General features: G+C 36.3%; 1 protein-coding gene across 1 annotated transcript; it reads right to left on the bottom strand.

Annotated features, from left to right (window-relative positions):
* Positions 1-3,025: 3,025 nt before the first annotated feature.
* LOC113737464 (uncharacterized) lies at positions 3,026-5,732 on the bottom strand. The gene is made up of 5 exons (XM_027264694.1): positions 5,381-5,732; positions 4,819-5,279; positions 4,579-4,713; positions 3,514-4,515; positions 3,026-3,280 (listed from the first exon to the last, which is right to left on the bottom strand). The coding sequence occupies exons 1-5, from the start codon at positions 5,730-5,732 to the stop codon at positions 3,026-3,028; spliced, it is 2,205 nt and encodes a 734-aa protein (XP_027120495.1).
* Positions 5,733-12,070: the final 6,338 nt, after the last annotated feature.

Raw genomic sequence — 12,070 nt, 5'->3', positions numbered from 1 at the left:
AATTTAATGGAAAAAGATGAATTTAATCATCTATATTATTTCATGCAACTATTAAACAGCTGAAAAAAATATTAGGTTTAAGCACAGCATTAGGGGTTCAAATGCAAAGGATTCAGGAAAATTAATTACGCTATAGTGTTGTTTGTGAAATTAAGAGTCGATGTTGAGGCTGAACTATCTTTGCTTTGGCCTTTGATCCAGAATGGCTTTGCCTATAAGATTTCATGTGGTAAAATATTAGATTTTATTGTAATAGTATATGTTATTGAATATATTCTATTTTGTATTGATAAATGTAGTAGTTGTACCAGATAAGGAGTATTTAGTGCATAGTTGATGTCGTGCATATGTTCTTCAGGTGGAGGTTGGACTGTTTGATGAGCTGCATCATAAAGTTTTTCTGCTAAAACTTGTTCAATATAAGGTCTGTTTGCTTTAGTCCTGTTATATTGTATAGGGTGGAGTCAGAATTTGGTAATAATGTGTCTAACAAATAAGTAAATATTGACTTTGTAAACTTACCAACTTTTGAGTTCTAGTGCTTGAGGGATTTGTGGATCAAACAAGATAGCACTCATTGTTTGTGTCTCGACAGATAAGACTGATATATGATTATTTGAAAAGTTAGTATTATATTTTGTAAAGTAGATAATATACTTTACTTTTCTAAGTTTATATGAATTAGGGAAAGATTAACATACCATGTACTGAAGTCACTTTGGCTCTTGTTATAATCAATGTCGGGGATTGATTTAAGATCCTCAGAAGGTATTGTGCTTCAATATCAATGAATTCTGGCCACATTGTAAGTATCATTGGCTTTTGCCTGTGTCAGTTGTCAATGGTTAATCTGATTATTGTATTGTATTATACTTTACTAATTTGCATTGTTTTTATACTTACTCTTGATTTAGGATGATGAATTCTTGAATTGGACAATCGGCTCTTTGTCGTGCAATGAAGCGACGGGGAAGAGCTCCAATGACAGTACATAGCAAAGCTGAGACAAGAGGATTAACTATTAGTATTGATATGTAAGAATCATTGTAGTAAGAATGTAACGAAAATTATTAAAGTGAAGTAATACTTATCGGATTTGTATTTGTATCCATGTACTTATAGAAGTCTCTGAATGGTGTAAAATTGTAGCACTGATCAATGGGATATTGGTTTTCTTGATCTGCTTCTTTGATGAATGTACCTCTGGTCAAGGTTAGTTGAAATGGTGAAGTGCAGTATCTGAAATTTTCTATTGTTATAGGCTCCACCTTTGCATTGCCAATGTAGTATGTAGAGTACAACACAAGTGCTTGATCTAGAGCTTGTATATCTCTTGTGTATGAGACAGCTTGGATTGTACTTTTCTGTATTTTGCAGTAACAGAGAATAAAAGATAATGAGTGAGTTTTTACTTCTATTTTGTAGAACATTTTGCCTATGTATTCCTTATATGAATAAATTTACCTTTATCAAGGAACAGATATTTCTGGAATGTAGTACTTCCATCTTTACTGATACGAGGAGCTGTTTTCTCAATGAGAATAGCTTTTGCAACCCAATCTTCTTTTTCTTGTGCTATTTCAGTAATGGGAATACACAGCTCTTCTATTTCACTGCAATATTAGTCAGGATTCATGTATAGAGATAAGTATATACAGTGTCCATGGTATAGTGCTGCAAAAAGAGCTGATGAAACAATTAATATATAACTAAAACAGATTTATGAAAAGAACCAAAATACACAGCTCTTCTATTTTACTGCAATATTAGCGAGCATTTATGTATAGAGATAAGTATATATAGTGTTCATAGTATAGTGCTGTAAAAAGAGCTGATCAAAGAATCAATATATAACTAAAGTAGATTTATAAAAAGAACGAAAATGGTAAGCAATGGTAGGAAACATAAACAAAATAATAGAGAAAATGTGAGGAAGTAAGAGTTAGCTATTAGCTACTGCTGAAAGCACTTCTTGATAGACAACATTTCGTGTCAAATTGGTGCTTTCTCTTTGTCCGTGTGGTGGCTGTATCAGAACTTTAATGTTAGTAGCTGTCCGTGCTCTTGACAAAGCAACGTAAAGTTGTCCATGGGAAAAAACTGGTTCTCTGAGGTAAAGTCCAACATAATCAAGTGTTTGTCCTTGAGCTTTATTAATGGTCATTGCGAAACACAAGCGCAGTGGAAATTGAGTTCTCTTGAACTGTACTGAAGACAATTCATCATCAGAAGCTTGTAATGGTATCCTTGGAATGAAAACAATTTTTCCTGCAAAAGAGCCAAATGCTATCTGTGCTTGAATTATGTTATTCGAAAATTCCTTACAGATTAGGCGTGTACCATTTGATAGGCCCTCACTTGGATTGATGTTTCTGAGAAGCATCACTGGACAGTTCTTTTTCAGTATTAGCTCATGCAAAGGAAGGCCCTTAGGTGTAAGAGAATGCAATAGATCTTGATCTTGGAATTGTACTGAAGAGTGTAATGGTTCATCATTGTTGAAGTAGGTTCTCTCTGCTCCTGGAAATTTCATTATCAACTTATGATTAATCTGATGAACAAAGTCATTTCTTGTCATCAATATTGCTCGATTGATGATATATGATGTTGTTGAAGTAATGTACTCCATATTTGGGAACACAGTATCAATCAGAGCATTTATGGAAGTTTCATCATCTTGAAAAGAAATGTTGATTGATTCTGGTATCTGAACTTCATCTTCATCAGTAGTTTGCTCTATTCCATCTCCAATTCTCATCAAGAATGTTGAGAAATCTAGATCAAGTCTTGCCCTCATATTGACTGTTAATCTGATCTTTTCGACTTTGCTCCATAATGGTGACATGACAAGACTGGTATCTATGATATCTTCTCTGGTACCATGTGTGATTACCGGTAAGGTCTGACGAAAGTCACCACCAAAGACAATGACTTTTCCACCAAAAAAATGGCCGTTATTTGTTATGTCTTGTAACATCTTGTCAAGGGCTTCAACTGATTTTCTTTTAGCCATAGTAGCTTCATCCTATATAATGAGCTTAGCATCTCTGATTAGCTGAGCCAAGACACTTTGCTTGCTGATGTTGCAGTACTTATTTTGATCATCATTAATGGGAATTTTGAACCTTGAGTGTGCAGTTCGACCTCCAGGAAGAATGGATGCTGCTACACCTGATGTTGCAGTAACAAGTGCTATGTAGCCTTGTGATCTTATAGTTGCAAGCAGAGCTTTATAGAGGTAAGTTTTTTCAGTTCCTCCTGGTCCATCAATGAAAAATGCCTTTGATATGTTGTTGTTGACACAATGTAGTACTTTATCAAAGGCAATTTTCTACTCTTCATTTAGTTGATTTACTGAGAGCAAATCTTCCTCAGGAGTGATGATATTTTTTTCTATCTGAAATTCTTTTGTGTCCATGTGATTCTGCAGTTGTGTATTTGGTATAGCTAAAAACCATAGTGTGTGATCTGTTTTCCCATTGCTCTCAAATGCATGTCTATAATCTGCAATACTGTGCCATTGACTACTTCTGTAGATAATGTTTTATTCTGTTGAATATCTTCAGAAAGAAAATTCTTAAACTTTAGCCACAACTCTTGACAGTTTGAAGGATTGCAGTAGACTAAGATTGTAGCAAACAGATGACGAAGTGAAGATGGCATTTGATATAGGACAGCCTCTGCTAAACAAATTTCTACACTATTATCAGCTTGTAATAGACCTAAGAACTCTGCTGCTTCTCTGAAGGATGTAGCAATTTTGCCATTAATCACTTTTAGATCATGGAATAATGTTGGCTTTTTAACATGCTTTAATAAGAGTCTTAAATAGTACCTTTCACCTTCAGAAGGATGAACTCCAGCAATTCTTCCAATTACATCTCTTTGCTGTCGCAATGACCAATATCTTGACTTAGCATCCCATACGAAATATTGAGGAAAATCTGTATATAGGCAATTCAAATTTTTTGCAAAATGGTCATACTTATTCATCTGAAAGAATTCTGTGAGCATAGTTTTTTTCAAATGTGCATTTTTTATAACATCATCAACAGATTGTTGATCTGGAAAAGTGACTGGTTGTTGATTTTCTAGATGCACTGGTAGAGTCATTACAGAAGGATGCATTTCATTAAGATCAAAACTATATATTCTCCACATAGCTTCTGGTGCTGAAATCCATCTTGCTGATTGGAAATTCTTGATTTCATCAAGCATTTGATTTGCTTCTCCATTGCTGAGTTGATATAGTATCTTGTCATGACCCTTATAGATGTATTTATAAATATACTTAACTGCTTGTATAGTAGAACATATCTCTACATTCATGTGGCAGTCAAATCTGGACAAAAGATATGCATTGTAAGGAACTACCCATTGATTATCCAAATGATCTCCTCGAACCTTGACAGTCCTTTTGTTATCAGTTCGTCGATAGATTGGATAAGAGTTCTGACCATGTCTTGTTGATTCAGCAAATTGTTTTGGATACTTATCCTTGCAAATTCCACCTTTCTACATACAAGCACAGTTTGGATTTATTTGTCCACAGGGTCCGTGCATCATATGTTGTGCTACTAAAGAGTGCAGATGCCTGTGTTTATGTAAATCAGGTAGCTCAGCAGAAACAATGCGATCGTATGCTTCAGGATTCAATAACTTAGAGCAATGCTTTAGAATGATAAGAAAATGTGCATGAGGAAGACCACGTTTCTGAAATCCAATAACATATGTGTAAGCTGCAACTTTGCCAAAAATATGTTTCTTGAAAAGTTCATTCTTTAACATTTGCAACTTAGCTCAAAAAACTCGGGATACCAGATCAGGCCTATTCTCTGTCTTCTCTGTTGGCAATAAAAGGTTCTTGATTTCTGGCCAATTTCTGTTGCAAGTCATTGTTAAAAAAATGTCTGGTTTGCCATACTGCTGAACCAAAGTCATTGCATCTAAATAACGACGCTTCATGTCGCGTGGACCACCAATAAAGCTGCGAGGCAATATGAATCTTTTACCAACATTTGAGCCATTGATTTCTCCAGTTGATAAGCTATCAAGAAGACCTTGATATAACTCAGTCCTAAGGCGATTATGGTACTGATCATTCTTGAAAAAATTAAGCCGTGATGTTTCAATCTTCACGTACATGTCAACCACATACTGTTGGAGTAGCCTTCCAATATGCAAGAGCATTGATTTGTCTTCAGGTTTGATCTGCAGTTTGTAGCAATAATATTCTCTGCAAGATACATACTTTCGCTTTTTGCTACGCTTTGCTGCAACTGTTTATAGAAAGGTGAGTAATTAGGCACAATATGTAATGACTATAGCTAATATAAATTGATCTTGAATAGAAATTGTTAATATATACGATTAATGATACCTTGGTTTTCAGCATGTATAACATCTTCTGCAGTCATGAACATATCTACTGGAATTGTTCTTTCTCCTGGACAGGTTTTACCTGAAGTAGCATTATTTTGTGCACTTGAAAGTTTTTCTATTCCTAGATGCCATCCTGGTTCTCCATTAGGGAATATAAGTGGATATTGCATTGGATCATAGCAGCCATAATAGTGCTTTACAATCTGAGCATTCCCACTTTTTGAATACACTTGAATGTGTTTGCTATTGGTTTGATCAGAGGTCTGTGATTCTGTCCAAAGAGCACCAACTTGTGAGACTGTTGGCTTGTTGTAAATGTGCTGATCAACTGTTGGATTTGATTGCAACATTATTCTGTATTCATCTTGTTAGGATCAAGCGCTTACCATTGCACCAAAAGCTATAACTGTTAGTGAAGGCGCAACTTTATTTCCTTAACCACAATGGCAGCGCAAAGCACCGTACCACGCTCGGCCAGCATGAGGGTCTGCACCCCTGGGTGCCACGGGCTGGGCGGTTAGTCCCGTCGAACCGGGATCTGAGGGATGTTGCTGATTAGGCCAACAATCCCTCCCCCAGCAACAGCCAGGGAGATTCGAACCCGCGACCTCGCTCTGATACCACTTGTTAGGATCAAGCGCTTACCATTGCACCAAAAGCTATAGCTGTTAGTGAAGGCGCAACTTTATTTCCTTAACCACAATGGCAGCGCAAAGCACCGTACCACGCTCGGCCAGCATGAGGGTCTGCACCCCTGGGTGCCACGGGCTGGGCGGTTAGTCCCGTCGAACCGGGATCTGAGGGATGTTGCTGATTAGGCCAACACATCTAGATCAGGCAAGTCTTGTAATCCATGAAAAAATGATGAGTACGGATTTACTTTCAATAGATCAGCCAACATTACTATCAAATTTTCTCTGAACTTGTTTGATATGGACAGACGATTTTCTACTTCATGCTCAGCATCATAGAAATACAACTGCAAATTCACTGGCTTTTGACCATCAGCAGGAACTAATGGATTTATAAAATGATACATCTGACCCTGCACTCGAAAGGTATAGATACCATTGTACTTTTTTCCTAATTCCTTATCACAGTGCATTCCTATTGAAGTAAAAGTAAACATATTATTATAGCTTCGCACACAATTGCGAAAGTGTGCAGCCTCATTATTGTCACTGAGATATAACAACATCAATTCTCGAGGCATCTCAGTTTCAAGGAGTCGAATTTCACCTGATGAACAACAAAAATCAGGAGGCTCTAAGTGAAATTTTTTTGCTCCACAGAGTTTACAATAAGAAGCTTCTGGTAATGTCATTGATTCTGTAGCAATGTCTTGTAGAATATCTCTTTTCTGTCTTTGACGACGTTATTGAGATCGCCGGGCAGGTTTTTGAGATCCAAGAGTGCCATTGTTTATTGCTCTATTACTTGAAGCAATTTGATAAGTATCATTGTTTATCCCTGTACTGGTTGAAGGAATGTCAATACCAGAGCTGAGAATAACATTTGTTGTTTGAAAATTCTGTGTACCTAGGAACGATTTTAACTTGGCAGAGGTTAAGACATTATCAGAATTTTGATCCAGACCAATTATACCAAGCTTTGAATTTGAAAGATCAGTCTTTGTTCCTTTTTTCTGATTACATTTTCTTGCTTCTTGTAGAATACCAAATGTTGATTGAATGTATTCAACAGGTATTGATTCTGACTCTGTAGAAGTCAAAATAGCATCAGAATTCTGATCTAGATTAATCATAGCAGCTTTTGAACTTGAAGATTCACGCTTTCTTCTCTTTTGCTGATTACGTTTTCCTGGTTGTTCTGGAACACCAGATGCTGATTCAATATACTCAGGGCAGATTTGCACTGCCGTTAATGCCACAGTACAAGTGCCTCTGCTAGAATTCCCAACTGCTTCTGACCTACTAATAGCACGACGCTCCCGCCGTCTCCTATTTCTTTCCTGGTATCGTTCTTGAAGAGTAGCATATTTTCTTTTTGGTGGCATTGCTTATTTGTTAAACGATAATCATAAATATACTTATGCAGGAAATTTACTTACCTCCAGTCTAAGAAAATGTAAAATTAATCATACAAATAAGCATACAGGTAGAAATAATCAAAACTGATCATAACCAAAGATATCAGTCAAAAGCTTTAACACATCAAAGACAAGAACTCAGATAACAAAGTGAAACTAACCGATCAACCATTGATAATGATCCCTGAACAATTTGCACCAGCAGCAGACTTAAACAGCTAGCTGCAATTCGAGACATAGATAAAAAAAAACATAGAAACGAGAGATGAGCAAGTCATTTTATAGGAATCAAACTTTCAGACCACATAGAAATCAAACTTGCAGAATACAATACGTATACACTTGAACTTATTTGCAGACTTTGAATGGTTCTCTGTTTCTGCACTTTCATTTTGACCTATATATATATACATATATAGATTCCGCACATGCAGCACAAAATGATAACAATTCTGTAAGTTAAATCTATAAACTACTTATCCATAATCATCTAACCTCCAACTGAACTCATATACCATAATTACAATCTAATCCATAAAACATCATAAACTCATATACCAAAGCTGCTACTATATAATGCATGAGAGAAACATTTAACAGAAAAATAGCTTCATGCATGCAACAAAAAAGATAGAATCATGACAAAAGGAATAAAAAGGAACTGGCGGCTAGTTTGAAAGCTCCGACAAAAGAAATAAGCAAGAAAACTACAAAATAGAACAATTTTGTACTTATATATGTATATATGAACTGCCAAAACTTCATGCATGCAACAAAAGAGATGGAATCATGACAAGAAAGAATAAGAAGGAACTCACCAGTAATTTCAAAGCTCCGACAAAAGAACTAAGCAAGAAGACTGCAAAAGTAAACAATTTTGCACTTTATATATATGAACTGAAGAATGTCTAGAACAGATTTGCACCTTGAAGACTCGTTAGTGGACGTTCGCACCATTTTTAACAGAGACATGCAAGACATGCAACTTCAGAAGCTCCCAATTGCTTCCACGTAAGCTAACAACACCATCGTATCTGTCCAACACCCAAACATCAAAGTGAAATTCCATAATTAACCACCTACTGATGGTGCTCATACGGGACCATCACTTCTTATGAGATATCAGCCAACTCCCCTTTTTATACTTCTTAGGATATAATCTAGCAAGAATAATCGGAAATTTTGAGAGATGAAAATACGAAGAGTTTTGTATAGCTCGCTTTGGTTTCTTTGTTTTCTTTAACTTAAGTCAAAAAAATTTCCCCTTTTCTTTTTGAAAGGCTTATCTAAAGTTAAGAAGGGAAAATGTTGTTCTGCCGACTTTCGCCTCAATTTACCACAGAAAAATTATTGATCATCAAAACAACTAAAATTTACTGTAGAGAGAAATTTCATTTATGAATTTAACTCTTCTAATTCAAAGAGACAACAAACATCAAATCTATCAAGTCCATTACAAATCTTGAGGTTAATGACGAAAAGATATGCATATGTCAAAAAATGTGAGTGCTATAGTAAACTCTCATGTCTCTTATATAATAGATTTTTTTTTTTGGTCAAAAGTCTCTTATCAGCATAAGTAGATAATGTTCCAAGTGAATTCAGCCAAAAGTTTCGTCGTCCTCTCACGTGCCCAGCATGCGGATTGGAAGCATTCAATCCTTCGCACCTTGCGCGTTAGCTTCCCATCTGGCCTCGCTGCCAGTAGCCCATGTGCCTGTGTTTCCTTCTTTTCTGTGCTTCTACTGCATTTTCTCTTTCCGCTGCCCTCTCTCTCTTTCTCCTTCTGTCGTTCTTTTTTCCCTTTTTTTTTTCCTTCCCTCTTCCCACAACGATGTCGCTCTGTCACTTATCCACGTGTTCTCTAACCTGGTACAAAAGTTTTTTGAGGTATGATATTTTGTTCTGCCAAGTCCATTGTCTTCTTACCGTCCAAGGAGCTGCCGCCTTAGCTATTGGCTGCATCGGTCCAGTTGGTTTTTCTCCTCCTTCGTCGTGAGCTTTCTTCTTCTTCTTCCTTTCCAGTGAGTTCTAACCTTTTCTGTGAGTTTCCTCTGTTCTTTCCCCCATCTGCAGTTCGAATTTTTTTGTCCCTTGTCTAGTGACGTGTAGCTCCCTGTTTTTTCCTCCTCAGCCACTGTTTTCTTACCGTCACGGAGGCGCCACCTTCGCTGTTGGTTGCTGTTGTCCGGATCTTGTGCCGTTCGCCTGGTTCTCTTCCTCCTCCTTCGTTGTAAGCCTTCTTCTTCTTCCTGTCCAGTGAGATTCGGTCTTTGCTACAGTCTTCCTATGTATCCCCTTTTTTTTTTGGCCTGGAGTTCGTCTATTTTGTGCTTTGTCCGGTGAGGTACATTCTTGGTTTTAGTAAACTGTTCACTTGGCATGCTTTCGTTCTGGTTGTGCTGTGTTGGGTTCTCTGTGCTTACTGTCTCAAAAAAGGATAGTAGAGGCCTTTTCTGTGTCTTTGTCTCCTTTGTTCTCATCTGCTGTTTGTGGCTTGCCTTTCTTAATTAAAAAAAAAAGTGATCCTGTCGTGTCTGCCTGGAGGTGTTAAGACTGGTTTGTCCTCCAAAAAACCCTCTATGTCTTCTGCCTAAAAGAAAATTTCAAGAGAGTCCTATTTCATATTTTAATTGATACTAAAATTTATTTAATTTAAAACTTTTTGAATTTAACGTGTTTAATAATAGAAATGTCTTTAATTTCTTTCAATATAAAAAAAATTCTTACTGCTTAATCTATTAAGCACTGTTCTTGTGCTGTGTTGGGTTCTCTGTGCTTACTGCCTCAAAAAAGGATAGTACAGGCCTTTTCTGTGTCTTTGTCTCCCTTGTTCTCATCTGCTTTTTGTGGCTTGCTTTTCTTAATTAAAAAAAAATGACCCTGTCGTGTCTGCCTAGAGGTGTTGAGACTGGTTTGTCCTCCAAAAAACCCTCTATGTCTTCTACCCAAAAGAAAATTTCAAGAGAGGCCTATTTCATATTTTATTTGATGCTAAAATTTATTTAATTCAAAAATTTTTGAATTTAACGTGTTTAATAATAGAAATATCTTTAATTTCTTTCAATATAAAAAAAATTCTTACCGCTTAATCTATTAAGAACTGTTCTTGCACTGTGTTGGGTTCTCTATGCTTACTACTTCAAACAATGATAGTAGAGGTCTTTTCTGTGTCTTTGCCTCACTTATTCTCATTTGCTGTTTGTGGCTTGCTTTTCTTAATTAAAAAAAAAAGTGACCCTGTCGTGTCTGCCTGGAGGTGTTGAGATTGGTTTGTCCTCCAAAAAACCCTCTATGTATTCTGCCTAAAAGAAGTTTTCAAGAGAGGCCTATTTCATATTTTAATTGATACTAGAATTTATTTAATTCAAAACTTTTTGAATTTAACGTGTTTAATAATAGAGATGTCTTTAATTTCTTTTAATATAAAAAATTTCTTACCGCTTAATCTATTAAGCACTGTTTGATTTGTTTATAAAATTTTATGTAAAACTTTCGCACTGAATTTTCTGAATTGACTATACGTACTACCCTTCTCACACATATAACACATTTTCGTGCATTTTTTGTTCTCCTATTGTTTGACACATATGCAAACCCGCACACACTCACGCACACAAATACACAAACTTAATGCACTATCTCTAAATTGTTTCATTATGTTTTCTCTCCCTCATACCCACATATACATTTTTTGTCTAAACTGCGTATTGAAGCTGTTTTGTGTTGTGCTGCTCTTTTGCTATTCTTCCTGTCCAGTGAGCTTTCTTTTCCTCTGTTAGTTTTAGCCTACGGTTGTAAGCTTAACTACTTGTTCCTCTGTTAGTTTGCGTGCTTGATGTTGCGTTATCAGCTCTTTAATCCTGTTGCCCATTTGGACTATGCTTTCTTTTTCATTCTTTCGCTGTATTTAGAGCTGTAAATGAACCGAATCGAACCGAGTATCTCATGTTTGAGCTCTGTTCGTTAAGCAGTTCGAACAACGTTCGTGTTCGTTCGTTAATTTTCGAACTCCAAACCTGTGTTCGTGTTCGGCTCGTTAAGCAAAATTCGTGTTCGAGTTCGAGTTTGTATTCGACTCGTTTAACATAAATGAGCCGTTCGCGAACATGCTCGAAATGCTCGAATCCAAATTATTTTAAGCCTTAAATATGCCATGCAAATTATTAACCATTCTCAAAAACAATTAAAGCACTAAGTGACTAAATTCTATTATTCATTAACTATATAACTAACATTAACATAAAAATAACAAATAAAACAAAGCAATTTGCCCTCCAAATATAAAAGTCCAGCCATAAAATTAATCCTAAAATTTATCAAATGATAATTATGTCCATGTTCGCGAACGTTCGTTAAAACTCGCGAACATGTTCGTGTTCGCTCGATTATTAATCGAACAAAAAAATTCGTTCGAACTCGGTTCGTTTAAGATTTCGAACGAGCCTTTCACGAACACGAACGAGTCGAAACCAACCGAGCTACCGAACAGCTCGGTTCGTTTAACAGCTCTAGCTGTATTCCCCTTTTTCTAAATCCTGCTACGCATTTCCTTTCTCTATATGAACCTAGGTTGTTTTTCTCCTACCTTTCATTCCTTGATGAATTTAGGCTTTCCTCAGCTTGCCCTTGTTTCTG

This window comes from Coffea arabica, chromosome 3e (genome assembly GCF_036785885.1).
Source record: "Coffea arabica cultivar ET-39 chromosome 3e, Coffea Arabica ET-39 HiFi, whole genome shotgun sequence".
In the NCBI taxonomy this organism is placed as follows: domain Eukaryota; kingdom Viridiplantae; phylum Streptophyta; class Magnoliopsida; order Gentianales; family Rubiaceae; genus Coffea; species Coffea arabica.
The sequence above is the reverse complement of the archived record's forward strand: the minus strand, read 5'-3'. Positions and strand labels throughout refer to the sequence as shown.

Excerpts from the sequence above, each read along its gene's own strand:
- LOC113737464 (XM_027264694.1), bottom strand. The coding sequence starts at position 5,732 with ATGTTGCAATCAAATCCAACAGTTGATCAGCACATTTACAACAAGCCA. Across the intron at positions 4,516-4,578 it reads ACAGGCATCTGCACTCTTTA|AAAGGTGGAATTTGCAAGGA; the intron begins GTAGCACAACAT and ends GCTTGTATGTAG. Across the intron at positions 3,281-3,513 it reads CAGAAGTAGTCAATGGCACA|GCATTTTTCATTGATGGACC; the intron begins GTATTGCAGATT and ends AACATATCAAAG.